This window comes from Fonsecaea erecta (assembly GCF_001651985.1).
Source record: "Fonsecaea erecta strain CBS 125763 chromosome Unknown Scaff7, whole genome shotgun sequence".
Lineage (NCBI taxonomy): Eukaryota > Fungi > Ascomycota > Eurotiomycetes > Chaetothyriales > Herpotrichiellaceae > Fonsecaea > Fonsecaea erecta.
The window spans coordinates 1,011,008-1,036,660 of record NW_017387250.1 but is presented as its reverse complement, the minus strand read 5'-3'; the positions used below and the strand labels follow the sequence as shown (position 1 = coordinate 1,036,660).

Below are 25,653 nucleotides of genomic sequence, written 5' to 3'. Positions count from 1 at the left end.
AGATGAAAATAAAATTGATTGCAACACCCAAGACCTGGTCCATTTCGCTCTGATGGGATCATGATTATCCACAAAAGGACCATCCAAGGTCTCTCATGAAATAACTTCACCACTGACGATGATGGTGATGTAAAGATTAGGAAACAGCTAAGCTGCTTGTCGCATTGCTAGCACTGCTAGATTCCTTTTTACTTTTCAGATTGGCTCCCAACCTAGCTCGTTCTTGAGGAGTGATTTGGTTCTACAAAGGGCAGGCAAGGCTGCGTGGCAAGGAATTGCGGAGCTGATTGGCCCGTTTCTCTAGATTGGGCTAGAGACAAGCCTCGGCTAGCCATATTCGGCTTAGTGAGACTCAATGAGGGCCGCTAAGGACAGAAATGGACCCACTTTATTTCTGTACTGCGTATGCCAGCCTCAAGTTGAGAGCCCTTGCTTGCTACTTGGGATGCTACTAAAATGATAACAATCAAGCAAGTCCCACTATTGTGCCGGGCTTTGTTCGCCATGTGTTCTCCACCTCCATTGAGACTGCGTCTTCCGTCGAGATTTATATAGTGACTTGGCTTGGTTGATCGACATTCCATTCTCAGAGAATTTTGGACCATTATCGCACCAAATCCTGCCCGTCAGGAAGAAGAAAAGAAAAGAAAAGAAAGGACGACGAAGTGTCGAGAAGCACGTGAAGATGCCGACCTTCTTCCAATTCGCTGTAGGTTTTTCATTCCGAGACGTTCTGCTCTCCTCTATCCTGCTGCTGCTGCTGGCTGCGCACAGAAAGCTGATCCATTCACTCACAAGGTGGTCCTCTTCGTGGCCCTGGGGTCCCTGACCTACGGGTACTGCAGCAGCATCATCGCCACCACGCTGGGGCAACCGACCTTCATCACGTACTTCAAGCTCGATGTCGTCTCCAACGCGGACAGCCTAATCGGTGCCATCAACGCGCTCTACCAGGTCGGGGGTCTCCTGGGCGCCCTCTCCTGCCTGTGGATTCCCGATAAACTGGGACGCAAACGAGCCCTTTTCCTCGGGGCGATTTTCTGCGTCGTCGGGGGCGCGCTGCAAGCTGGGAGTGTCCATGTCGCCATGTTCATGGTCTCGCGCTTTTTGGTCGGATACGGAGTCGGTACGTTTGTCATTATCTTGGGGGTTGAAAATCGCTCTTTCTACATCACCGCTGACTTCAGGAAGGATCCCTGGTCGGACTCGTCCCGCTATACCAGAGCGAGGTGGCCCCGACAAAGCTTCGTGGCTTGCTTGTCGGCATGCACGGCGTCTTGATCTGCATCGGCTACGGCTCGGCCAGCTGGATTGGTTTGGGCTTTTACTTCCTGCGCGGGACAAACAGTCAATGGCGGTGGCCACTCGCGATACAGTGTTTGCCGCCTTTGTTCCTCGCCATCGGCGTCCTTTTTGTCCCCGAATCACCACGATGGCGTGAGTTACATTGTGCCCGTGCTACTACCACCACCACTTGAGAAATAAATGATGTTGACTCTCGTCGTGTTCATATATGTAGTGCTCATCCAGGACCGCCAGTCCGAGGCCTTCCAAAATTTCCGCAAGGTGCAGGATTCCGGCGAGGGCCCGGAGCATGAGATGGCCATCGAGCAGGAATTTCGGCTCCTGGCGGCCCAGGTCGCGCACGAGATGAAGCACGAAGTCCCCCTCAAAGACTTTTTCCTGGTCCCATCACTGCGCAAGCGATGTGTGGTTGGATTCCTGACGCTGGCAGCCGCGCAGGGCACAGGAACCCTGGTGATCAATAGTAAGTCTTTGCACAAATGCCCGTGGGACAAAAAAAGGGCCCGTACGTTATGAAGCATTATGGCTAACCTGAATTCTTTTTACCTCAAAAGACTACGGACCACTCCTCTACTCGAACCTGGGCTACGGCACGGTCCTCCAGCTGGTCATCCAGTCGGCCTGGATCAGCTCGTGCATCCCAGGCAACCTCTTCAACGCCCTCGTGGTGGACAAAACCGGGAGAAAGAGACTACTATGTAAGGCCGGGTTCCGGTCATCTTGCCACAAAAGGTTGACATCAACTAACACTGTCCCAGTATTCGGATTGACGGGTGACTTGATTGCCCTGATCGGCGAATGCATCGCCGTCTCGATCTTCCAGAGGACCGGGTCCCGCGCGATCGCCTCCCTCGCCGTCTTCTTCCTCTTCCTCCACATCGCCCTCTACTCGGTGTCGCTGGACGCGACGTCGTACATCTACTCGGCGGAGATCTTCCCCACGCCGCTGCGCGCGCGAGGCGTCGGCATCTCCATCACGGGCCTGTTCGTGTCCACGATCGTCTACCTCCAGGCGGCACCCGTCGCGTTCGCCAACATCGGGTGGAAGTACTACCTGGTCTTTGTCTGCGTGACGGCCTCGATGATCCCCGTGGTGTGGTTTTATTTCCCTGAAGTAAGCAAGAACACCAACAAACCTTCCTCCGCCCGACCGACTCACTGGATTTTTCGTGCGTGTGTCGTATGTACCGTACCAGCGCTAACATTGGTCCTAGACGAAGGGCCGATCTCTCGAGGACATTGGCGAGGTGTTTGGCGACAACATCGCGCTGGAAGATGAGCGCGAAGAAGAGATCCACAGGCGCTTCAAGCTGTCGCAGTACAAGGAAAGTGTCCTGACCGACGAAAAGGGGGTCGCGGCAGTCCACGTGGAAGAGGAGTGAATGTACGACAGAGGCCCAAGGCATACCCGCATCAACCGTAGTTACAGACAATCCAGTAGAGTAGACCGAGCCCAGAAAGACAGATAGACAAATCGATTGAATGATGGAAAAAGGAATCAGAAGGTGGTTGGTTATTGCTGGCTAGATCAGGGTCGAACGGGACAATACTCCAACCCAAGAAGCAATTCCCTCGGCCCCCTTTTCCCGTACCTCATCTCAATAATATCTCGGTATATGCGGCACCATACGCGGGGAAGTTCGTGGACGGACTTTGGCTGCCGAATGCTGCAGGAAAGTACTAAATGGGGCGATGAGCCCAGTGCTCGATCCCAACCGTGTCGACCTTTGAACGGACATACCAAGCGCTACTCAAGTGTCAGGATTCAATCCACATACAAAGCATGGCGTCTCTCGAGGGGAAAAGAGTATGCCTGAGACCGTATTCTTCCATTGGGCGGAATGAGAGCTAAAAATGGTAACCCTAGATAGCCGTCACTGGTGCAGCAAGTGGTATTGGGCTCGCCACGGCGCAATTACTCGCCAGTCGCGGTGCCGTGCTGTCAATTTCGGACGTCAATCAAGACAGCCTCCAGAAAGCCCTCGACTCACTCCCCGGCAAGGGCCATTTTGCCACGGTCGTCGATGTCCGGAACAGCGCCAAAGTGACGGAATGGATCCAAGAGACCGCGAAACGCCTGGGCGGGTTGGATGGTGCCGCCAACGTCGCCGGCGTCGAACGGGAGGGAGGACGCCATCTCGCTGACTCCCGCGACGAGGACTGGGATTTCGTCATGGGCATCAACGGTGGCGGCGTGTTTTACTCCATGAGGGCACAGTTACAGCAGATGTTGAAAGGCGGAGGCGGCTCGATCGTGAGTACATCCCCCTAACATGGTTGTGGTTTGTTACTCTCGGGCATTCCTCCCCAGCGCTGAGCACGTTTGTGTGTGTATCTCTCTAGGTAAACGTCTCGAGCGTGGCAGGATTTATTGGACTGCCTGACACGGGAATCTACAACGCCAGCAAACACGCCGTTCGAGGTTTGACCAGAACAGCAGCTCGCGAGTACGGAGGCCACAATATCCGAGTCAATGCGGTGGCTCCAGGTAAGAAGATCCTCCCCACGCTCCTGGAACTGAATGGATCACTGGGAGGTTGACACCAAACAGGCGTTATCAAAACCCCCTTGGTCAAAGCAATGGAAACTGGGTTCAGAAATGGACCCGTCACTACGAAGATGCAGGCGATCGACCGTCAAGCCGATCCTAAGGAAGTTGCTACGGTCATTGCCTTTTTACTGAGCGACGAGGCTAGTTTTGTGACGGGATCGACGTACAAGGTCGATGGGGGATGGACTGCCTAAGGCCCAGTCAGGTTCCCATTGGGATCTTGAGATCTCATGTGAGTTGTGTAAATGAATAGCTCCGTGTCTTCCCCAGGGAGCTGATGGCAATCTCTACGGCCAGTACGAAGCAATCTGACTCGCTGGATAGAAGTATTCTGAGATGGTCCGTAGTTTCTGCAGATTTGGCTTGATTAATTCACCCTCAACTGAGCGAGACTTGGCCATCTTACCACTTCGAACACCTTGGAATAGCAAAGGAGAGCAAGGACACCGTAGGGCATTGCGTAGAGACAAGCCACTTGGCGTGCGAAAATTCTAACCTGTTCGTCGGCAAACGCCCTCGTCAACCTCCTCACCTCGGGATTTGATGTCCGATATCTCAGTGGTATAAAAGTGCTGTGTGGGCCGCATTCGAGCCGTGCCGCCACGGAGTGTACACCACTATTCTCTAGAACCATGGTCGACTACCCGGATTTCGATTCGCTGCCTCCTGTTGAGGGCCAGCCGCAGGGAAATGCCTGGGGATTCTGGGGCAAGGGCGATGAGTTGGGAAGTTAGTGGCCCCTTTTCGACGTTCAATGCCAACACGGCAGAGAGTAGCCAAGTTAACCCGCCAAACAATCTAGCGTTAAATCTTTTGACCCCAGAGGTCATCCGAAACGCATCTCGAGAGGTGAAGATCGGGAAGTCCGTTCAGCTTGATTTGCGATTGGATCACTTCGACCATGGGATTGCAGGCCGAGAGAGGTTTGAGCAGACCATTGTGGACTTTAGAGAGAGGAACAAGGGCGGCGAATACGACATTGTGGCGCATGACGACGTGATTAGATTCAACACGCAGAGCAGCTCCCAATGGGACGGTCTTCGCCATGTGGGACTGCAGAGTTCTGGCGTCTACTACAACGGGATGAAACATCGGGAGATCGATGAATCTGGCTCCGGTAAACTGGGCATTCAAAGTGAGTATCCATCCCATTCCCATGTGTTTTTCCAGATTGAACCAACCGGTCACATTGCAGACTGGGTGGAACATGGAGGCATCGTGGGCAGAGGGATCCTTCTCGACTATGACAGATGGCGAAAAGAAACGGGCAAAGAACCCGCAAAGATTGACTCTCCGTATCCGATGACGGTGGACGAGCTCGACGAAGTGGCCAGATACCAAAACCTCGAGCTGAAAACGGGCGACATTTTGATCATCCGCTCTGGCTTCACAGCGTGGCATGATTCCACCCCTTCTGCTGAGCGGGCAAAGTCCTTGGACAGGGGCGCCTTCATTGGCGTCGAGGCGTCGATGAAGTCTGCCAAATGGCTGTGGAACCACCATTTTGCTGCTGTTGCCGGAGACTCGCTCGGATTCGAGGTGTGCCCGGCGCCCTTTGGAAGCAAGGACAAGGTCTGCCTTCACGAGTGGTTGTTGTCTCACTGGGGTTGTCCGATCGGCGAGCTGTGGAATCTGGAGAAGTTGGCCAAGGTGTGCGCCGAGGCCAAACAATGGTCCTTTTTCTTCACGAGCGCTCCTCTCCATGTGTTTGGCGGTGTTGGGACCACTCCCAACGCGATAGCTATCTTGTAGACACAATAAATGGTCTGAAGGAGTGACAAGAGCATACCTGTGCGAGAACTAGACGAACACTTTCGTCGCATGAGCTTCCACCAACATATCCCCTGACGTGCAACAGCCACCGGAAAAAGTTCCTTGTGGAAGAGCAAACCACGGCATCGTGAGTCGAGCTTTGCAGTCCAGGATCCAGATATACTCCGAAGATGGAACAAATAGCAATCATCTCGTCTTTCATCATGAGTTTCGTGTGCCTGTAAACATCGCGGCGTCATGGTCCATATAAAGCGCAACGGCAACCATGTCTCGTTTCGTGCACCAGCAATTTCAAGGCCTTTGTGTTGTCTTTGCTTCCTTCTTTCCTTGCTCAACCCTCTCGGTCTTCGACTTCCCGGGATCTCTTATAAACCTCCTCCAAGCGACCCATCAAATCATAGAGGCTGACGCTCCCCTCGCCGTCACCCATCAGGATCCTCTCCACATTCTTGACTCTGTTGCCATCTAACCCGATTACAACCGCCTTCTGCACCTTCCCATCGTCAGAGATTTTGATCCGGCCCACACGATCGTCAGTCCAGACGATGCGGAGTTGACGTGCGTCGACCTCCAGGCTGATGAGAGAGTGCACGTTGAACTTTCCGGCAATTTCTTCCTCTTCATCGTCATCTTCCTCGGGTGCACGTTCCGGGTCATCATCATCGCCTCGACCGTTGGCATTGTTTTTGGCAGGGCGTATTTCGGCGTCGCCGTCTTTGTTGTCGGTTTCCCTGGTCTCTTCTGCTGGATCTTTGGCAAAGCGCAGAGGTTGGTCGAACGACTCTGGAATTTCCAACTCTTCCCGAAGCCATTCTGTCGCTTCCTGCCTTAGGCGCCAGCATACAAGATCATATCTGACTCGAGAGACGAGTCCGTGAAGATCCTGTTTCGTTGCCCTTCCTCGTTCGTTGACGTCGAGCCCTGAGTCGTCTGAACCGCCGTACCCTTCGATATCTAAAGATGAGGTAGGAAGATACTGCTTCTCATACTGCTCCAGCGGCACCAACGCGGGGATCGTATGCCGATGGATCCGTAACTCGTCCCCACTGTCTCGAGCCCGAATGCAAAACATATAGTATGGGCTATCGAAGATGCCTTTGCGATTGCAGACATCAATCCTTATTCCAAGTAGTGGGTTCTTGGACCGGAGGTCGGGTGAGGGGTCGTGGAAAGGGAAAGAGGTCACTCCAAAGGCGAGTCTATGGGCGTTCGTTTGGGAATGCAGTTGTAGGTTTTCCAATTGGAGGGGGCTGTCGTGCTTTGAAGGTGCGTCAGAAAGACGCGACTGGGCTTTCGTTGACGCAAGAAGAGAGGACGTCAGGACCTTGCGCTGTTGAGTGAGTTTTTCGACTGCCACAGTGTTAGAGGCCGAATGCTGGCTGAATTGTGGTATATCTGAACGTACTTTCAGCTCTTACTCGGGCAATCTCGTCATCTGGAGAATCACCCATTACCACATCCGTTGACGGCAGGGAAGGAGATGCCACAAGAGCCATTTCTGTCATGTAGACTTGATTAACAGCCGTGACAGCCAACGTCCAACAGACTTGATCACAAGCGAAGTTCAACCGAAAGGCGAACGACGCGTCTTGGGCTTATCAGGACGCGTGCGAAGGCTACTTAAGGCCCTTATCTTAGCTAATCGCTTTCACGTGAACAGTCAGGGGTGAGAGGCGTCGAGGGCGTGTGCCGGCATTAAATAAAGTGCCTGCAAGAAATCTGGGGGCAGCCACCTCACACTTCGGCTGCTGATGCATGAAGATGAAGTCGTCTCCTGTTTGCGACTTATCATGTCCGCCAGTCCAACATGATGTGTTGTTGTGAGGGGAGGGCGTTGTAGACGCAAAATCTCCTTCCCGTCAATGATCTCACCCATTGCACGGAGCACTCCCAGAAATCCAAGTTGGTCATTCGCCGGTCTCGCCCCTGCGAAAGGACACAGAGTCCTTTTCTATTGCTATCCACTCAACACCCACCACGCTCTTTTTCTGCCGCATGGATGCCTGACTCGATTGCCGAACCATATACAATCCCAATCTTTCACGCTCGTTCCCATCCCACCGGACGTCCCATCCTTCCTATCCACAGCGCCGACCCAAACAATACCAGACGATCTCACGAAATCGAACTAAGCGAATACCAGTCTGAGAAACCACAATACACCGGTGCCCCTCGATCCAAACCCCGAACATCACCCGGAAAGGAAGACGAGGGAGAGAGCGAAGAGGAAGAGGAAGACTCCGAGAGTGACACATCGGAAAAAGAACACCTCGTGGTTGCGGAAGGCTCTGATTCCCCTATGCAACGCAGGAAGTCAAAGAAAACAAAAGACAAGAGATCGTCATCTCGCCCAGATCTTCGCCTCGAAATCAATCAGAACGGCCACGCGAATGGCCACGCAAACGGTGACATGAATTCCCACGTTGAGATGAGACGTAAACACGTCCCGAACGACGACCCCACGACGCATGCTACCCGAGTTATGAGCAGAGATGACTTTTCCTTGGACCATGAGCCGCCCCCTCAAACACCGCAAACACCTGGCATGGTCAATACCAGCTTCGTCGATCTTCCCCCGAAAGACAAGAAGAATTTTCTCCTTCTCTGCCTGCTTTATTTCCTCCAGGGCATTCCCTTGGGTCTGGCCTCGGGATCTGTCCCTTTTCTGTTAAAAAGTTATCTATCATATGGTCAAATCGGCATCTTCTCTCTGGCCATATACCCTTATTCGTTGAAGCTGCTCTGGAGTCCGATCGTGGATGCGGTGTGGAGTCGGAGGTTTGGACGCAGGAAGAGTTGGATCACTCCCATTCAAACGATCTCCGGATTGTCCATGATTTACCTGGGCGGTCAAATTGATGAGATGATGAGGGCTACGGGCGACAATGACGGAGCTGGGGTCTGGGGTTTCACTGGCTGGTGGTTTCTTCTAGTCTTCATGTGCGCCACCCAGGACATTGCAGTGGACGGATGGGCCATTTCACTTCTCTCGATCCAGAACATATCGTATGCCTCAACAGCACAGACAGTCGGCTTGACTGCCGGCTCTTTCCTGTCACACACCGTCTTCCTCGCGCTCCAGGCACCAGATTTCGCCAACAGGTGGTTCAGGGCTGTCCCCAAGGAGTATGGCCTCTTCACGCTCGGCGGCTACATGACCTTTTGGGGCTGGGTTTATCTCATCGTCACAGTGGGTTTGGCTGTCTTGAAACGGGAGGAGAAGAACAATGAGCGGGAGGGTATTATGGAAGTATACCGATCCATGTGGGCAGTGCTCAAACTCCCCAATGTTCTCACCATCATTGCTGTTCACCTTGTCAGCAAACTCGGATTTGTGACCAACGATGCAGTCACGAATCTCAAGCTCCTTGACAAGGGCTTTGGACAGGCAAATATGGCCCTCGTTGTCCTCATTGATTTCCCCTTTGAACTGGGCTTGGGATACTACGCCGGGAAATGGTCCACGGAGTATACGCCACTGAAGGTATGGTGTTGGGCTTATACCGCCCGGCTCCTCGCGGCTGTCTTTGGGCAGATTACAATTATGATCTACCCGACTGCGCCCGACGAGGCTGTTCCCGTGTGGTACATGCTGGTGGTGATTGCCGCACATGTCTCATCAACGTTCATGAATACAGTCATGTTTGTTGCTTCAGCTGCGTTTCACGCTCGGATTGCTGATCCAACGATTGGCGGGACATATATGACATTGTTGGCTACGTAAGTCGAGTCTTTTCCGACTGACAGTCTTCGCATTCTTTTGCTGACTTTTTTGCGCAGTGTGTCGAATCTTGGGGGAACGTTCCCGAAATTTTTCATTCTCAAACTGGTGGACCTCTTCACTAAAGCGACCTGCATTCCGCCGGCTGACCCAGACACGTTCCTCAAATCTCATCCGGACGCTACACTCGTTACCAGCAGCTTCAGTTGTGCTCTTGAGGCAGACAAAAACGTCTGCTTGAAGGGAGGTGGGACCTGCCTGATGCAACGTGATGGATATTATATCACCAACGTCATTTTTGTGATTGTCGGAGCGGTGCTATTTTGGACTTACGTGGAGAGGAAAGCCCTTGCACTGCAAGCGCTACCATTACGCGCGTGGAGGGTTGGGGATCACTCGTACCGCCGCGTGCCGTCGGGCTGATCTTTTGTATTTACATTCGTGATGTCGTTGATACAGACATGATACCCATAGAACCGTGAAAAGTTTCCGACAAATACAACAGTTTATCAGAGACACAACCCAGGAATGAAAGCCGCTTGGGATAGGGATGTTTTGCTTGCAGCCTTTCTCTATCTAGTGATTGTAGTGATTGATACACGTGATATAAAAGTTTCAAATGACGTGCTTCAGCAGGACTTCCATTGCTCGTCCATCACCACCCACCCTCATTTCCACTTCAAGACAGTTCAAAGAAAAAGGACCCGCTCGTCCTCGTCCTTGGTCCTGATACGACATTGCTGGTTGATTCATCGTCAAGCATCTTTGCGGTTCGACCTTTTTTTTTTTCATTTGAGGGTGCCCGTTGGTGGCTTGTCATCTGCTTGTCTGTCACCAGCCTGACTCACTTATCAGTCTGGGCAGACCTGTGTGCGTTTGTGTGTGTATGTGGCACTGAAATACGAGGTACACGGTGGGAGTGAACTTAAAAAGGTGCTACTTACTTGCATGAGATAAGGCACAAGGGCACAAGGGCACAAGGGGCAAGGAAAAAGCATTCCTCTCCAGATAATCACGAGATCCATCGGGGCTGGTTGGTGGGGAAAGGGCGGGCTCTACGAGTCTATATCCGCGCTCGAGATCTGCAGATACCAATCGACTCCCTCACAGACACCTGGCTTGGGAGAGGACGTCACATGGCAGACATCGAGGAGGAGAGGGAGGGCGAGGGGGAGGGGGGCCAGTCGACGCAGCCGAATCCCAGGGCAAATAATGGCTCTCCCAAGTCAACACCCTCGCCCGGTCACAGTCCCCACCCCTCGTCGCCGGACACCACGATGACAACACCCGAGCAGCAGTCACCGGGGGACGACGACGATGATGATGATATCTGGGACACATCGTCGGCAGACCACGAGCACGGGGGCCAAGGATCTGCATCTCCCACGCAACTACTCTCGATGGAGGTTTCCCAGAGAATCAGGCGCCGCGACGAGATGCTCAGCGACGTGCCCTCCCTCCGCCGCCAGCACATGACGGACGGGTACCGCGAGGGTCTGTCGGTGGGCAAGGCGCGGGTCATGCAGGGCGGGTTTGACGCCGGGTATCCGGTGGGGTTGCGCGTGGGGGCGGTGCTGGGGGTTTTGGAGGGCGTCGTCGCTGCCCTGGTGAGTACCAAATCCCGCTCCGGTGGGGGGAGGAGGATGGGAGAGGCGGGGCCAAGTTCTTCTCCGAGAACAACAACCACAACAACAATAATGAGTACTTCTCCGGAACGACCCGGAGGGTCCTCGCGTAGGTTTGTTGCTGTTAGTCGTCGAGATGAGCGCCCGGGCGGAGGCGGAGATGGAGACGGAGACGATGAGCTGGCTTTCATCCAACGCCTCTACGCCCGCGCCCAGCAAGAGCTGAAGATCGCAGAACTGCTCAAGGGGTTAGATGACGAGAAGATTGCCGCGATTCCAGATGCCAGAATTGGCGGGGGTGGTGGTGAGCAGGAGAAGGACAAGGACAAGGACGAGGAGGAGACGGAAGTGGAGAACAAGGACAAGGAGCAAGTCGACAGGGTAGGTGTAGGAGGAGCTGTGCCTGCGGAGATCGAGGCGGTCATTGCCAAGTGGGAGAAGATCGTGCTGGGTGCTGCCGGCCTGAAAGGGGACGATGCAAAGACGAAGAAAGCAGGACAGTAGCATCGGGGGACAGACAGTATACGTAAGTTCCGAAGAAGATAAAAATCATCGAGTGTGTAAGAAGAAGAAGAAGAAGAAGAAGAAGAAGAAGAAGAAGAAGAAGAAGAAGAAGAAGAAGAAGAAGAAGAAGAAGAAGAAGAAGAAGAATGTAACGAGGGATAGGAGCAGCAAGGGCTGTATGTCCTTCATCCTTGGTTGGGTGCGTGTTGAGTATCCCGTACAATATCTCCTTCGTCCAGAGCACATATCATTGCCATCCATCTTCAATCTCGTCCCAGGGTCTCCAGGGGCCGCACAAGTTGCCCATGGACTCCCCATAACGTCTCCGGCTTTTACTCCATTCTGGCGTACCGCTCTCTGGCCCTCTGTCGCGTCTCTTCCAAGAACCCGCCATAATCGCCTTTGGTGTTTCGCTCCGCTTCAACAATTGCATCACCAAGTTTCCCGCCTTGCGCGCCCAGTCCAACTCCAGCGACATAGAGGTCTTGACTGATCGGCGTGGTCATGCCCTCTCCAGAAGCACCCAGTCCTTGTCCGGCGGTATAGCCCATCTTGCTGAGCAACGAAGCGCCCTTGGACTGAACAGGTGCCGGCGGGGTCTCATCATCAGACGATGCGCGTGACGACTTGGGTGCGGTGCCGACTTGTTCGCCCTTCTTATTGACGACACCATAGATCTTCCGCCTCTCTTTTGCTCGATCGCGGTATTCCTGCACCGGTTTGGCCGCAGCCATGACGAACTGCCGTTGGATCCCGTGTTTCGCCAACTTCGCCACGGCCCTTTTGACTTTCGTTTCATCCTGGAGATTCGAGCGGTGCAACGCACTCAGACGCTCGTGCTTGTTGACTTCTGCCGCGTTGTTGAATTGACGCATGCAGAGGTAACAGCAGTGTCGACTTGGGTCAGCATAAGACTGCGATGGCGGCGCATCCGCACTTTCATTCCCGTCAGTTGACCTCGAGACTTCCCTGTCGTGCGATTTCTTCGTAATACCATGCAGTTCAGCGTGGCGATTACTCCAGAATTGGAGGTGTGATGGCACCGTCTTCTTGGCTCCGGTCGTCTCGACATCGGCCTGAGCCTTCCGCTTCTTCGCCTTCTCTGCGTCTTTGGCCGTCTTGGCGCCCGCCTCGGGGTGTGTGGTCGAGCCCGTCTTTGCGTCGTGCGAGACCGTGGTCGGCATCGATACAGCCAATTCCTTCACATAAGCCCCCTCATCCCAATACGCAAGTTTCATAGCTGGATTGCCCACGGGGCTAAAGCAGAAGCGTTCAATGTCAGGGGTCGGATTCAACACAGGAACAAAAACGCCAGCGTGGATATAGCTAACGAGCACCTGCTTGGAAGCGATGGTGAAACGCTCAAAGGAGTTGTATCGAATCAGGGCAGCCTGTGCATCCTCGATGGAAGCATATTCTGCAAAGCCATACCGCCAGCTCTCGTGGGTCTTTCGATCGCGGATAAGGAGGACTCGACGCAGTGTACCTTCTCTGGCTCCAAGATTCGCATCACCCGTGGTGGATGCAACTTTGGCACCCTTTTTGGCGGACACGTCATCCCGTTGAGACCCAGACGAGCTTGGCTTGTTAAGTTTCGCGACGCCTTTTACGAGCAAGTCTTCAGATACAGATGGTTCCAACCCCCGTAAGAGAAGGAACTGAGAAGGATGATTATCTGGAGAGGCATCGTTGTCTCCGACATTGGGCGGTTTTGTGATGGCGTAAGTTGGATGTTCTGCGAAAAAACCATGAGCGTCGAGCCAATCATCAACTTCGTCAGACGTACCTGGTTTCTCGGCCTGGCATCGAAAACATCGGTCTCGGGTCGCAAAATTGTTGATGAGACACTATGGGATCGTCAGCACAATAGTTCCCATGGCGACGAACCCTCCATGACATACATTATCGCAAATCCAGTCCGGGTCGTCATTCCTTCGTGGGTCTTTCCGCTCCCGACTGAAGGTTATTCGGACTTTGGATGAGCCTCCGTTAGACTTGTCGCTGTCGCCATACAGGTACAGGACAGGGTAGTTGCGGTCCATGAAAGCTTCCGCCTCTTGCAGTGTGCCGAAGCGGATGAAGCCAAATCTCCTTGACTGTTCTGCTAACCGTGTGAGAAAGAGCGTACCCCAAGCGTCCGTGTGTCCTTTCAAGCTTACTCGTTTGCTTGTCGCGAATGACTCGAGTATCCTCGAGGCCTTCTGCATGATAGTATTGTTTGAGTTCCGAGGAGATCTGTTTCGCAAAGTCGGGAAAACCTTAGCCATATGTCCCGCAGGAAACAGAGCAAGTCACCATGGATCACCAGATGATTGCGTGTGGTCAGGGAAGTTCGGGCAGGAGTATTCGAACATCGTTTTCAGTCAGATGAGGAGCCAGTCCGTCCACCATGATTTCCCTGCTTGGGGCGCCTCGGCTTGGTGGTCGCTCGCCCGACGGTGTGCGGTGTCTGCTTCGACTGCGGCTGCGGTAGTCTCGTGAAGCGGAGCGAGGGTCGTCTAGATCATAATATGACGATCTGCCCCGGCGAGGGGATGGCGAGCTGCGATCATCATCATAATATCGGTTGCGCCTGTCATAGCTGCGGTCACGTCGTCGATCTGGACTCCGGGCACGGCCACGGAAGTTGAATTCCCCCTGCGATGGTCCGGTTGGTGGCCGGCTGATGTCTTTGAGCGTTTACATATCAGTATAATGACCTCAATTTCTCACCCCGTTCTGAACTATGGTTTACCGTGTGGAGGACTTCGTTTGTGAGGGGAGCTGTGTCTGCGTTCTCCAGATCGTGACCTCGACCGGTCATCGTAGAAATCGTCTTGCTGTGAAGAATGATGGGATCGATATGGCTGCTGAGAGCCGGCGTAGCCCCCTCGAGGACGATAAGATGACATGATATGTGCCTCACTGTGCGGGATGTCTATTGTCAAGAAGAGACGGGAGGAGTGTCGTTGTTGGCTGTCTTCAACACATGCGGCGATGGGTTCGGCAAAGCTTCCGTAAGAGACACGTGCCGGCAACGCTATAACTCCACAATACAAACTGCACACCAATTAGTGAGCTTACAGTATTATCTCACAGCCTGATTCTCTTTGTAGCAACAGATGCTGCCCATTGTCCTTACAAACTGGATCGTCACAGCGTATGCGAATGATGCAGGACACGTATCTTAGGCACTCCTCCCACTTGCAATTCTCCTTCCCAGGAACCCCATCAGTCTCTTTCCTCCCCGCTCCTCCGACGTTGTTCTGAAACCGCCCTTCTCAGGTTTTGCATCCGTCTCTGCCTTACTCTTCTGGAGTTTGGGCCTGATTTCTTCTTCAACGGTCGGCCCAAACTCTGTGACCGAGGCCGGCGCTGTCTGCGGCACACACGCTTTCCTAAGCATTCCGCCACTCGTAAAGGGACTTAACGGTCGACGTTTTCTGTCGACGTCGAAATTTGCACCATTGATATTGACTGTGAGCTTCTTTCTCAAGCGTTGACGAGGTGATCTGGCCGACGGAGATGGAGACGGGGGAATTTCAGCATCTCTCTTTCTCCGTTCATCATCAGTGCTTTTGTCGCGGCGGCTTGGGGACCTTGGGGACCTTGGGGATCGCGTAAACCTTGACGAGAGGTCCTCAATGCTGTCCTTAGTCCTCACGCTCAGCGAGTCGTCCGAATCGCTGAGACAGACATTGACGGAGCTTGTGGACGCTTTGATCTTATCCAGAGTCTGCCTCTCTGCTGTTGTGGTGGTATTTCCAATCTTAATGGGTGATATAATCGTCGAAGATTGACCAGGCAAGATTGCAAACGGTGAGGGCTCCTCGGAATGCTCCTTTGTAGTGTCATGTGCAGACCCTTGGAGCACATGAACGTTGCCTGAGCTCTGCGATACGATCGAGGACCTGTTGCTGCAGGAAGAAGGGCAAACCTGCAAACGGGCAATGCCATGCTCCTCAAGGTATTCCAAGGACGCAGTCAGTACCTCCTTCAGTGCAGGAGAGGGGCGTGCTAACCATGAGAGCGACAATGAAATTGGAAGGCCGCGTAAGGCATGTCCACGGGGTCAAGGAGCTGAAATTTGTATCGCCGGGGACGAATGCAGGGCTCGAGGAAACCGCTGTTTGTCAACCTGCAGAGTGTGAGACATCTGCCGATAAAGGAAGAGAAGAAGATACACTCACTGCAGCCCATCCGCATTATCACTGACACTGTTCACTTGCCCTAAGCCTGCTTCGAGGTCCCAAATCCGCCTCTTGTGTTCAACCCGATGCACATTGATCTGGATCATATCCTCGTGTGCCCCGCCTCTTTCGCAGTCTTCCAGCCCGTCCCCGAATCGCAATGCCTCTGTTCTGACTACGGCGTGACCCGTCTCTGCATCCAAGCCTTCGTTGACCAAGTTATACATCATCTTGCCATGGAAGCCGTGCTTGGCCGTGCAATCCCACGACGTCACCACCTGGCCATTGATGAACAGCTTGAAGAACCAGGCAGCCTCTGGGGGATGGGGACCATCGACGGTGTATTCGAACCAAATCTGGCTGCCGGGATAGATGGGGACAAAGCACGCGGCAGTCGGATAGGGCAACGAGGCTGGGTCGTCATGCTGGAAATTAGGCTGGAAAGGATCACTAATTCGCGACTGCTTGCGGTACTGGAACTCTGGCAGCTTGCAGATGTCGAACTGTGATATGATGCAGATCTCAATGCCCCTGAACTTGACCATGGCGGACGGATATCGGGCCGGTCAGAGGAAGGAGGATGCGAGAGAAGATGAAGGTGTAGATTGCTCTTGTTGTTTAGAGGTCACAATTTCGACGACTTTGACAGCGACAAGAAGTCTGTCTGGTCGAGATCGGTGGAATGGAAGGAGTCAGTGGTGCAGGTGTGGCAGAAAGAGCCTTACACCACCTGGGCATGTCTGTACTCATTTGTCCCTCGCGGTCGCCTATGGACGTTGATGTCAATGGAGCTTTTGGAATTTTCATTCATGATTCATTTATATGCTGTCTGTGGCCCCGTCGTGTTCAGCACCGTAATCTCATTATGACTTGAACCCTAGCTTCAGTGACCACTCGCTCTACCAGTCGACACAGCTGCCCCCTTCCGATAGCCGTCAACAGGAGGCGTGTATTATCACCCTTGGACCACACCGCAACCATTTTCTCCGTCACCAATTGCTGCCCGTAGCCGCCAACAGCTACCAGCCAAGATTCACTTCTTCATCTTCTTTGATCACCTCGAACTCGGGTTCCTCATAGTCCGGATTCACATACAGCATGTTGAACCAATCTAGTATATGCCTCCAGCATCTCACGATCGCGGTCACCGGATCCATGTGCTCTCCACTGGCGTAGCAGTTGCATCCCAACTCATCGCGACCAGCGATCGGTGTCTCGATGGGAGACGGGGAGACAAGGTACGCTCGACAACGCTTGCTCATGAAGTTGATGAAGTCGCTGGGTGCGCCACTGGCGACGAGATCTGGTTCCTTGTGTTGGGGCACAACCAAGGAGATGCCATTGATACGACCGGACCATGAATTCCCTGTAGACACGTGTTAGCCCAGCCTGGAGTTGGGGTTCTTACCACACCCACAATGTTTACCAAGATATTCCATCATCGCTGATCCGGTGTACTCCAGCCCAATAAGATCCAGTTTTGCGTCCTTGTCGACCAAGCTCGGAATCACCTTATCAAACATGTAGGACACATGCTCGACGTAGTCACAATTGCCAGGAATTTTGTTTTTGACATTGTCCACTCTTGGAGCCTCATGAACCGCGCTCGGTCTCGGCAAGCAAAGCCATTCATAGGGTGACACGGCCCGACCACCACCACGGTACCAGAGCAACTGACACGGATTTGCGACAATGAGGCCAGGCACAGACAGAGAGGTTGACTTCGATGTAGGCGTCGTCTCAAGGACCGGGACAGACAAGAGAGCCTCCGAGAATTCGACCAGCGAACCGTGTTTGATTCCAGCCTCGCCAATCGTGCGCCAGCTCAAAATGCCTGGTTCTAGATTCCTGTCGCCGAAGAAGACGGTCACTCGACTCTTTGTGGCGATATCCTTGGACACGAGGATGGGGACGTGATTCTCTGACTCTCCTGCGCCGAGCGGTAGTCGGACGGTATCGCAGCCCAGACTGGCCAGCCGGTCGCTGATGATCTTGCGGACCGCAGCTAGGGAGTGAAGCGAAGGTCGCTGTTAGATCTCTTCTGTCTCGAATACTCGCCAAACACATCCACACGGATCTCGTGATTGGAGGAGAAGGAAGACTCACTATTGTTCGCCCCTAATCAATCCAGCCTCAAACGTTAGCTTTCCGTCCAATAAACATGCCCATATCCATTTCGAGCGTAGGACATAGTAAACCATGTAGGTCATGGCCAAAAGCACAACATCAACTCTCCAAATCGGGTGCGCAGGGAAAGAAAGCCATCAGTACGAGAAAACAAACACTCACATTTGTGGACCTCGTTCCACCGCTCATTCCGATTGATCTTGTACTGGAACTTGCGATCGGGACTCTGGACCGAGCGGATCTGATCCTCACCATTAATGAAGAAGCCCAACTTGGCCAGGTCCGGCTCAAAGACCGGGTCCGGAGGGAGCGTGTGGGGAAGACGGCGAAACATGGCGGATCTGGATGGGAGCAGCTCCTCCTCCTCCTGCTGCTGCTGCTGCTGCTTCTGCTGCGGCCTTGTAGCAGTCTTTGAAGGGGAAACGTAGCAGATGAGCGAGCCCGATTCGGGAGCGATGTGCGTGAAGGATGGCGTGGTGAGAAAGACCAAGGCTGGACTTAAATAGACAGAGCAGATGGAAACCCTTGTCACTAATCGAAGAGGGGTGATGAATAGACGCCAGAACTCCACAAGCCCGCGGGGGGACAATCAGTGAATAAGATGTCGAGATCGATGGCAATTAGAGTAAATGGTGAAATGGAAGAAAAAAAATGACTCCGGCTCAAGGTAATATGTAGTAGTAGCAGTAGTAGTGAGGTTCTGTTTGATGTTACAAAAACGATTCCAACCTGGACCATTTCTGGCAAATCAGCATCGGCCACTCCCTGTACCGCAGCAAACACTGAGCGTCGTCATGAACTCGCTCTATGTCTTTTCCATCTCCAAGAGATAACGCAAGCAATGCATGGCCCAGCCTTTATGTTCTCAACGTTACCAGACCCGGCCCATAATATCGGATTTTCAACGTCAGCATCTCCCATAAATGCATCGCACATAATTCGCAGTTGTTCTTATTCGTACATTTCCAATCGACCCCGTCTCCGAATGACAACGCCTCTGCTCGAGCGACGCCAATCCTGAGTTTAGCAACTCACGATCCAGCTCTCGCAACACCCAGGCTACCACTTCTCTGAGAATGGAAGCTCCCCCCTGCAATGGGTGCAAACCCTTTGGCCAAGTCAAATCCGCCATCGCCATCTTCGTCGTCGACATCACGATTCGTAGTCGTTTCTGCATTGTTCGCAGGGAGGTGTGTATTGAACCGGCTGGGCCCCATCTGACCATTTACTCCGGTCGCCGGAATCCCACTGCCTGGGAAACTGCGGGTGAGCTTCCCATCCTCGTCAACCGCCGCTCCGTTCAGCCTCGGTGGATTTGCAGGACTCTCGTCCCTCTTCTTGGCCGAACTTGAGCTGTGAGGGGCTTGACTACTCCGGGCCGGTTTGCTCGGACTGCCCATGCTCGCATCCATAGGTGGCGGGCTCGAACTCATCACGGTTCTGTCAATTCCATTGGTTCGGGGATCTTCATCCTTGACTGGGGACAGATCAGGCAGCGGTTGGCCCGGTGTTGCGCCCATGATACCCTTCCAGAAGAGCCCTTGAGGACCTGCAGGTGATGACTCTGGCATAAACTTGCTAGGAGCAACCAGAGTACTTGGAGGAGCTAGTCGGGGGTTCTGTCGCAGTGGCGCAGGCGTAATTATGCTATGCTGTGACGGATGGAAAGGGGTGTCCAGGTATGAGGACGACAGGGTGGGGTTCGTCGGCGAGTGATGAGGAGGCGGGACAGACGATGGCAGCGTATACATGGGTACATTGTTACGGACATGCGGTGTTGGTGCCGCATTGCCATACCGGGAAGGCGATTCCTCGAGATCCATATCCGGAATCGTATTCTGTGTGTCCGTTCTCCGCCTTTGAGGTGTGACAGCCTCTCCTGGTTGCGAGGTGGGCGGTGCCAAACTGGGACTGGGCGGATACGGTTGTTGCCTTGGATTGAAAGGAGGAAATGGGAGGCTCAACTTTGCAGAGGCGGGAGGCCCCGCTCGGTCGGACATATCTCGTGCAGAGAACTGGCTGACCATACTGGTATCATAACCAAGGTTCTGACCATTCGGCCCTCTGAAGTTGGGATTGACTTCCTTGCCAGAAGCCGGCGAGGACGGAGCAGAGCCTCCGCGGCGGGCTTGTTTCTTCCAATACTCTTGACGGAATTCTGGGGCAATCTGCCATTTCATGCCCTTTCCAGGCTCGTCGGTTCGCCGAGGAACTTTTTGGAATGCTTTATTCAGCGAGAGATTGTGTCGGATAGAATTCTAGTCAAGTTAGTGCATCGAAGACTGGACTTGCGTGCGAGCAGACGTACCTGCCAGCCACTATTCGAGTGGCGGTAAAAGGCATACTTGTCAGCAATGAACGAATAAATGTTGCTCAAGGTCAACTTCTCCTCTTCGCTCGAGAAAATAGCCTGGGCAATCATGGTTGCGTAGCTGAAGGGTGGCTTCAGGTCCTTAGCACTGTCCCGGCTGTAGTCGATCTCTTGGGTACTTTCCATCATCATCCCCCGGCCATACATGGGCGACATGGGCATTTTGCTGTCGAAAACTCCTCGCTGAGATTTGCCATCCGCGGTTTGTGCGGGCGGTGTAGCTTCGCGTTTGAAATCGGGAGGCGCCGGGGCCAGAGAAGGGAAACTTGGAGCTGGTCCGGCTGAAACTTCATAGTGGGCGGGTTCAGGCTGAGGTTGAGTAGGACTGATTTCCTCGCCTGCAGCTAGGGCTTTGGCACGTTCGATAAAGTATGGATCAATCTCGACTTTGTCGCCTGGGGTAACAAACATCATTTGCGTCCCGGCGATCTCCAAAATATCGCCTGACTTGATCTGTTTTCTCAACCCCTTCTTGATGAGGACGTTATTGACGCGAACTCCGTTCCGACCGTTGACTCGGACGTGCCAGCCACCTTCATCCACCGGATAATCCGCGTCGTAGTAGATCGAGGCATGATGCCGAGAAACAATCTTGCTTGGGCCAAGATCGATATGGACCGGCAGTACGTCCTTCAGGTCGGCCATAGGACTCGAAGCACCGTTCAAGTTCGGGCGGTCGTCTGGCGGTCTCCCAAAATTGACGGATTGTTCGCGCACAAAGTAGGTCCAGTCCCGACCAGCAATCTTCGCGTACGCCGACACCTTCTGCGGACTGTTACTCTGTACCTTGTCGTTGGAGTATTCGGTTCTCGCGACAATGGGTTCCTTGGAGACTTGCAGGTAGGAGACGACCGAGTCGATGAGATCGCTTCGAGATATTTCTTCCGTGTCGTCGTCGCTTGAGTCCAGCGCATGTGTGGGCTCAGGTTCCGGTTCGGGAGTGACGGACTTCTTCCTGGCGGGCGCAGCACGAGACCCATTGACCTGTTTTTGCGAGCATGTCAGCTTCTGTGTCGCCTTGTGAGTGGAAAGGCGCGGGGGAAGAGAAACAACCTTGCGCTTCTTTGCCGAAGGACGTGACGGGGAAGAGTCTGGAAGGTCAAGCTCCGAGGACTCTGGGAGTTCGGTGGGTTTGCGGCGAGCTTTCCTCTTGGACGGGGGCATGTTGGCGTACGTCCACGAGTCGCGGCGTCGGCGGGATCGAGGAGGCAGAGAAGGACTGGGAGCAGCAGTTGCTGTGAGGTGCAAAGGTGGGAGGGAGCAGCTGCGCTAGTTGGGCTTTGCGACGTCTATCAATGTTTTGGTTCTGACGCAGGGATTTTCGCGGGAGCGACTCGGCGGGTGAGGCATGGAACGGAATCCCAGCCTGAGAGGGCGGCGATACGGTGGACGATGAGGGCGCAAGGGCAGTGTGGTGTGGATGAGGAGGACAGGTGCAAATGGGTGGTGGCTTGATAGAAGACAAGCGCAGATTCCGATCGGTGCAGGGTGTTTGTTCCCTTGTTAGTGTTTGTAGGTAGGGCGAAAAGAGGGATGAGAAAATAGACGGCACCAGGCGGTTGGCTGAAGTGGCTGCTGGGGATAAGAGCGCACAGTCAAGGGCCGGAGCGTGACTGGCCACGGGTCCAGTGAATCGCGTAATTCGTGCCGTATCAAAACGCGTTTGGCTCGTGGGGTTTTTTGGTTGTTTGGTGGGAGGACAAGGGTAGGCCAGAGGCTACTACTAGGCCAGCCCTGGAACCTGTCACCACCTGTCACTTTGGCTTTTCTAGGTGTCTTCAGAGGGGTTGGGGCTCTCTTTAGCTGTGCTGAGTAAACGTCACTACTTAACTATTAGGTGCCTACTGTAGGTACTAAGTAAGAAGACTCCCTGGGCCACCACCCGCTACAAGCCAGCATCTCTAGGTAATTGCTCTCCAAGGACTGCGGCCAAGAGCTCGCAGGCACATGGCTCCCACGCTTTGGGTGCCTTAAGCCATCGCTTGTTCCGGATGGGTAAACAATCCAGTGCCAGGACTTGGGAGACGTAGGCGACCCATGCAACTCGTTTTATTAGAGCATTTCAAGGTGACTCAACAAGAGGGTCATTGTAACCTGATTTCTTTTTCTCCCCTTCCCTTCCCACGCTGAGCCAGGCATTCTGCCATTCCCTGCCACAACGGACAGTGAGCTTTCGCACTCCCGTACATACAGTACACGGGAACAGACAGACTCGCTTAACACGCACAACCGATTGGCCCAGCACGGCATCCGCGTAAACACAATGACGTCCTTCGTTGCCACGATCTTGATCTTACCCGCTGTTGCCGCTGGACGGAGTAATGATACCGTATCGCGCATACCAGAAAGTCAGGTGGTGGCGGTGGTATCATTCTATGCCTACGAGGTTTATAGGTACGTAGCTAAGTGCCTCCCATGTCAGAGAGGTGGGCGGTTCAACACCAACACAGACTCTGGCTCAATCTCTACCTCTCTGGGTATGCATTTTCCCTCGCTGCCCTTTCCACAGTGCATTCTTGAGACACCTCCCTTTTCTGCACCTCTCCTGCATTAGACCCGCCCCCTGAAACTTCTCATCTCCGCTGTCAGTCTTCCGAGCTACAACAGATGTGAAGGACGGCGCATAACAAAATACCAAAAACAAAATGAAAATGAAAACAATCCATCCAAGTAAGCAATGTCTCGCAGCCCCTGTCCATCATTCTCCTTTTGCATAGTGTCCACCAACACCTTGCAGCTCAAAAGGTCACAAGAAACTGCTTTTGGAAACCCCCCTGTCAAGATAAAAACCGGTAAACTTGCTTTTCAACTCTCAGCAGTGTTCCGTCCTCCGGGTCATGAACGTCGTAACATGATGAACCAATGCGGATTATGTCGTATGATTCGGATCAACGCCAGCTTGGGAAATCATGACTCGACCAATTCAACTCCGTCAATGCCATAACCAAAGTCAATGATGACCACCCTTGCGTCTTGGCTCGTGCACACAATCTTGCGGTAGTTGCTCTTTGCCGCGAGTATCCAACTCGACGACCACCCCTCAAAATTGATCTTGAGCCCTCCGTCTTCGGCCGACTCCCCCTTTTCCGCGTCCCATACCTTGATCGAATGGTCGTAGCTGCCACTGATGATGCGCGAATTGGCTGAGTCAAGATGGAGCGACCGTACCAGGTCTTTGTGCCCTTTCATCTCGCGGATGCGCTGGCCGGTGACCGTGTCGTACTCGTAGATAACCCGGTCATTACCCCCTGCGAATATCGTACGACCATTCTCGGAAAATTCAACGCAGGCCAGGCCACGATCCTTGGACTGGAACTCTTTGATGCAAACACCGTCTTCCAGACGCCACAACTTGGCCATACCATCGCCGCTAGCGCTCGCCAAGAAATTGCCTCGGACCTGGACGGCATTGACGGGCCCACGATGTCCAAGGAGCGTTTTGATCAGTCTGCCCGTGGACCGCTCCCAGATCTTGATCGTAGTGTCCTTGGAGCATGTCACAATCCGCTCCTTGTCAATGCAGACATCCAGGACCCCGGCGTGATGGCCAATTAGCCGGAACATCGGTTTGTAGTCCTCTTTAATCGACCACACCAGGCAGGAGAAATCAGACGACCCGGTCACGAGGATCTCGTCGTCATACTGCAGGCACAACACCGAGGCCTGGTGGTATAAAGGAATCTCCGGGGAGGGTGGCGCCGGCGAGGAAACGTAGGCTTTGAAGAATGGAACAACTCCTTCTGGTTCCGCAAGAGGAATCTGTACCGATTGTCGTTCTCGGGGGTTGTTTGGCGGCCCCAATTTGCGGATACATTGGTATGTATGGGCATCCCATACCCGAATTGTATTGTCACGTGAGCCGGTAATGATCTTCTGTTCGTCGAACTGCGCGCAATAGACGCTGTCTTTGTGGCCGTTAAGGTAGATGGCAGCGGCTTCTCCGTTGCGCCAGCGCTTGTCGATCAGAGTCCGCACCTCAAAGAGCTTCCTGTAATCCTCCTGCCCTGGCTTGTTTTTGCCGGTTCCAGCAAGACGCACTCCAACCGCTGGCAATTCGTTTTTGGGCCCATACTCCTGCATGAAGATTCTCCGCCAGACAGCCTGTGACTGACAGAGGTCGTTCCATTTGTGGGAGACGAGTGAAGCCTGCATAAGCGACTCCACGTCGAGGTACGAGAGGATCGATTCAATCAACTCTGTCGCAAGGACCGACACGGGGTCCCTACATATGACATGAACATTTGCCGGTGATGACCCACGCCGGGCACCACTGTCGAGAACAATACCGATCCCACTCTCCGCATCCGGCTCAAGCTTGTCGATTTCTGACTCAGGAGGCTCATAGGGCGGGAGAGGGGGCGTCCTCGTGGCATGGAACAGTTCGTTCTGAGCTGCAGCGGAGGCACGCGCTTCAGCTCCTCCGTACACGAGGTCCGAGAGGACGGGGTGTCCTCGGAATCGTGCCGATAGTGGATTGTCCAAGTCTGCTTGGAACTCGGGGGGAGTATGGAAGTTGAGCAAAGGCAGAGAGGTCCTCCTCCGAGCACTAGGGCTTCGCAATAACCTTCCACGAGACTTGGGTCTGGTAGACATGGCATCGGTCAGGTCCATCACTCCTGTGCCTGGTTTCACCGGCAACACTTGTGATCCCTTATTCTCTCCCACCTCCTCCTTTTGTTTAGAGCTCTTTCCTCGGACAGTCAGCGACATACGTCTGGTGAGAGAGCGAATCTCAGAAATGCTGTGCTTCACCGATTGAGTGAATGTCGAGTATCGTCGCGGCCGGGAGGGCTGGAGCACCTGGGGCTCACCAGATATCTTGGAAAACGGGTCAATCAACTCAGGACTGGTGTTTCCTTCGCCAGCTTCTTCTTGGTTCCGGTTGAAAGAACCCCAGTCCAAGACGTCGTGAGCGGCTGACGGCATCATGAGGGACATGCGAGTGACAGGCCTTCGAGGAGGTTCTTCGACCCCCGTTGGAGCCTCATGAGCAGTCTTAGGCCGGCATGGAATAAAGAGAGATGTCCTGCGTTGAGGAGCAATCGAGGAGGATGGGCCAGGGTAGGACATTCTCGCGGTCGGACTCGAAGGGTGGCAGGCGACAAAGTTCGAGTGTCTGGACGCGCCTGCCAGAGATTAAAATGAATACTCCTGTGTAGTGTTACAAGTCGGTCGGAGAGCGAGCGATTTCATGAACTCTGGACGTTAAATGCCGGTGGCGACAGCGAAAGAGAGCGGACGTGAAGGCACTGGGCGATGTGCTCAGATGCTGACAGGGAATGCATGAAGCAGTCAGAGGGAACGAGACCAAAAACACCAGCAGGATCCTATTGTGTACACTGAAGAACGAACGTGAACAGGGTCAGTGAATGGCCCCAAAAAACAAAAGTAGCAGATTTTGATTTTTGTTGATCCATCTGCGATAATGGTCTGGGGGAGTGTTTTTGTTTGACGGGTGGATATTTTTGACGACTTGGGGGCGTTGCAAGGACAGTGGAGCGGCTCCC

At 53.6% G+C, this 25,653-nt stretch overlaps 10 protein-coding genes across 10 annotated transcripts; 5 read left to right on the top strand and 5 right to left on the bottom strand.

Moving 5' to 3' along the window:
* Positions 1-685: 685 nt before the first annotated feature.
* Positions 686-2,687, top strand: AYL99_08234 (hypothetical protein; the record flags this gene model as incomplete). Its single annotated transcript, XM_018839742.1, has 7 exons — positions 686-709; positions 799-1,126; positions 1,192-1,437; positions 1,520-1,768; positions 1,860-2,003; positions 2,064-2,419; positions 2,520-2,687. 7 exons carry the CDS (start codon positions 686-688, stop codon positions 2,685-2,687), a joined length of 1,515 nt encoding a protein of 504 aa, XP_018690863.1.
* Positions 2,688-3,088: 401 nt separating this feature from the next.
* On the top strand, positions 3,089-4,050 carry AYL99_08233 (hypothetical protein; the record flags this gene model as incomplete). Its single annotated transcript, XM_018839741.1, has 4 exons — positions 3,089-3,112; positions 3,173-3,559; positions 3,649-3,793; positions 3,857-4,050. The coding sequence occupies 4 exons, from the start codon at positions 3,089-3,091 to the stop codon at positions 4,048-4,050; spliced, it is 750 nt and encodes a 249-aa protein (XP_018690862.1).
* A 438-nt stretch (positions 4,051-4,488) lies between these two features.
* Positions 4,489-5,608, top strand: AYL99_08232 (hypothetical protein; the record flags this gene model as incomplete). The annotated part of the gene is made up of 2 exons (XM_018839740.1): positions 4,489-4,585; positions 4,659-5,608. The coding sequence occupies 2 exons, from the start codon at positions 4,489-4,491 to the stop codon at positions 5,606-5,608; spliced, it is 1,047 nt and encodes a 348-aa protein (XP_018690861.1).
* Positions 5,609-5,960: 352 nt separating this feature from the next.
* On the bottom strand, positions 5,961-7,125 carry AYL99_08231 (hypothetical protein; the record flags this gene model as incomplete). Its single annotated transcript, XM_018839739.1, has 2 exons — positions 5,961-6,979; positions 7,035-7,125. 2 exons carry the CDS (start codon positions 7,123-7,125, stop codon positions 5,961-5,963), a joined length of 1,110 nt encoding a protein of 369 aa, XP_018690860.1.
* A 503-nt stretch (positions 7,126-7,628) lies between these two features.
* Positions 7,629-9,773, top strand: AYL99_08230 (hypothetical protein; the record flags this gene model as incomplete). The annotated part of the gene is made up of 2 exons (XM_018839738.1): positions 7,629-9,349; positions 9,410-9,773. 2 exons carry the CDS (start codon positions 7,629-7,631, stop codon positions 9,771-9,773), a joined length of 2,085 nt encoding a protein of 694 aa, XP_018690859.1.
* Positions 9,774-10,486: 713 nt separating this feature from the next.
* AYL99_08229 (hypothetical protein) lies at positions 10,487-11,479 on the top strand (the record flags this gene model as incomplete). The annotated part of the gene is made up of 1 exon (XM_018839737.1): positions 10,487-11,479. One exon carries the CDS (start codon positions 10,487-10,489, stop codon positions 11,477-11,479), a length of 993 nt encoding a protein of 330 aa, XP_018690858.1.
* A 332-nt stretch (positions 11,480-11,811) lies between these two features.
* Positions 11,812-14,370, bottom strand: AYL99_08228 (hypothetical protein; the record flags this gene model as incomplete). The annotated part of the gene is made up of 6 exons (XM_018839736.1): positions 11,812-13,214; positions 13,266-13,326; positions 13,381-13,580; positions 13,639-13,714; positions 13,832-14,148; positions 14,214-14,370. The coding sequence occupies 6 exons, from the start codon at positions 14,368-14,370 to the stop codon at positions 11,812-11,814; spliced, it is 2,214 nt and encodes a 737-aa protein (XP_018690857.1).
* A 275-nt stretch (positions 14,371-14,645) lies between these two features.
* On the bottom strand, positions 14,646-16,193 carry AYL99_08227 (hypothetical protein; the record flags this gene model as incomplete). Its single annotated transcript, XM_018839735.1, has 3 exons — positions 14,646-15,322; positions 15,481-15,596; positions 15,649-16,193. The coding sequence occupies 3 exons, from the start codon at positions 16,191-16,193 to the stop codon at positions 14,646-14,648; spliced, it is 1,338 nt and encodes a 445-aa protein (XP_018690856.1).
* A 474-nt stretch (positions 16,194-16,667) lies between these two features.
* On the bottom strand, positions 16,668-21,310 carry AYL99_08226 (hypothetical protein; the record flags this gene model as incomplete). The annotated part of the gene is made up of 5 exons (XM_018839734.1): positions 16,668-17,014; positions 17,075-17,653; positions 17,938-18,272; positions 18,811-20,033; positions 20,084-21,310. 5 exons carry the CDS (start codon positions 21,308-21,310, stop codon positions 16,668-16,670), a joined length of 3,711 nt encoding a protein of 1,236 aa, XP_018690855.1.
* A 1,743-nt stretch (positions 21,311-23,053) lies between these two features.
* On the bottom strand, positions 23,054-25,072 carry AYL99_08225 (hypothetical protein; the record flags this gene model as incomplete). Its single annotated transcript, XM_018839733.1, has 1 exon — positions 23,054-25,072. The coding sequence occupies one exon, from the start codon at positions 25,070-25,072 to the stop codon at positions 23,054-23,056; it is 2,019 nt and encodes a 672-aa protein (XP_018690854.1).
* Between the last annotated feature and the right edge of the window lie 581 nt (positions 25,073-25,653).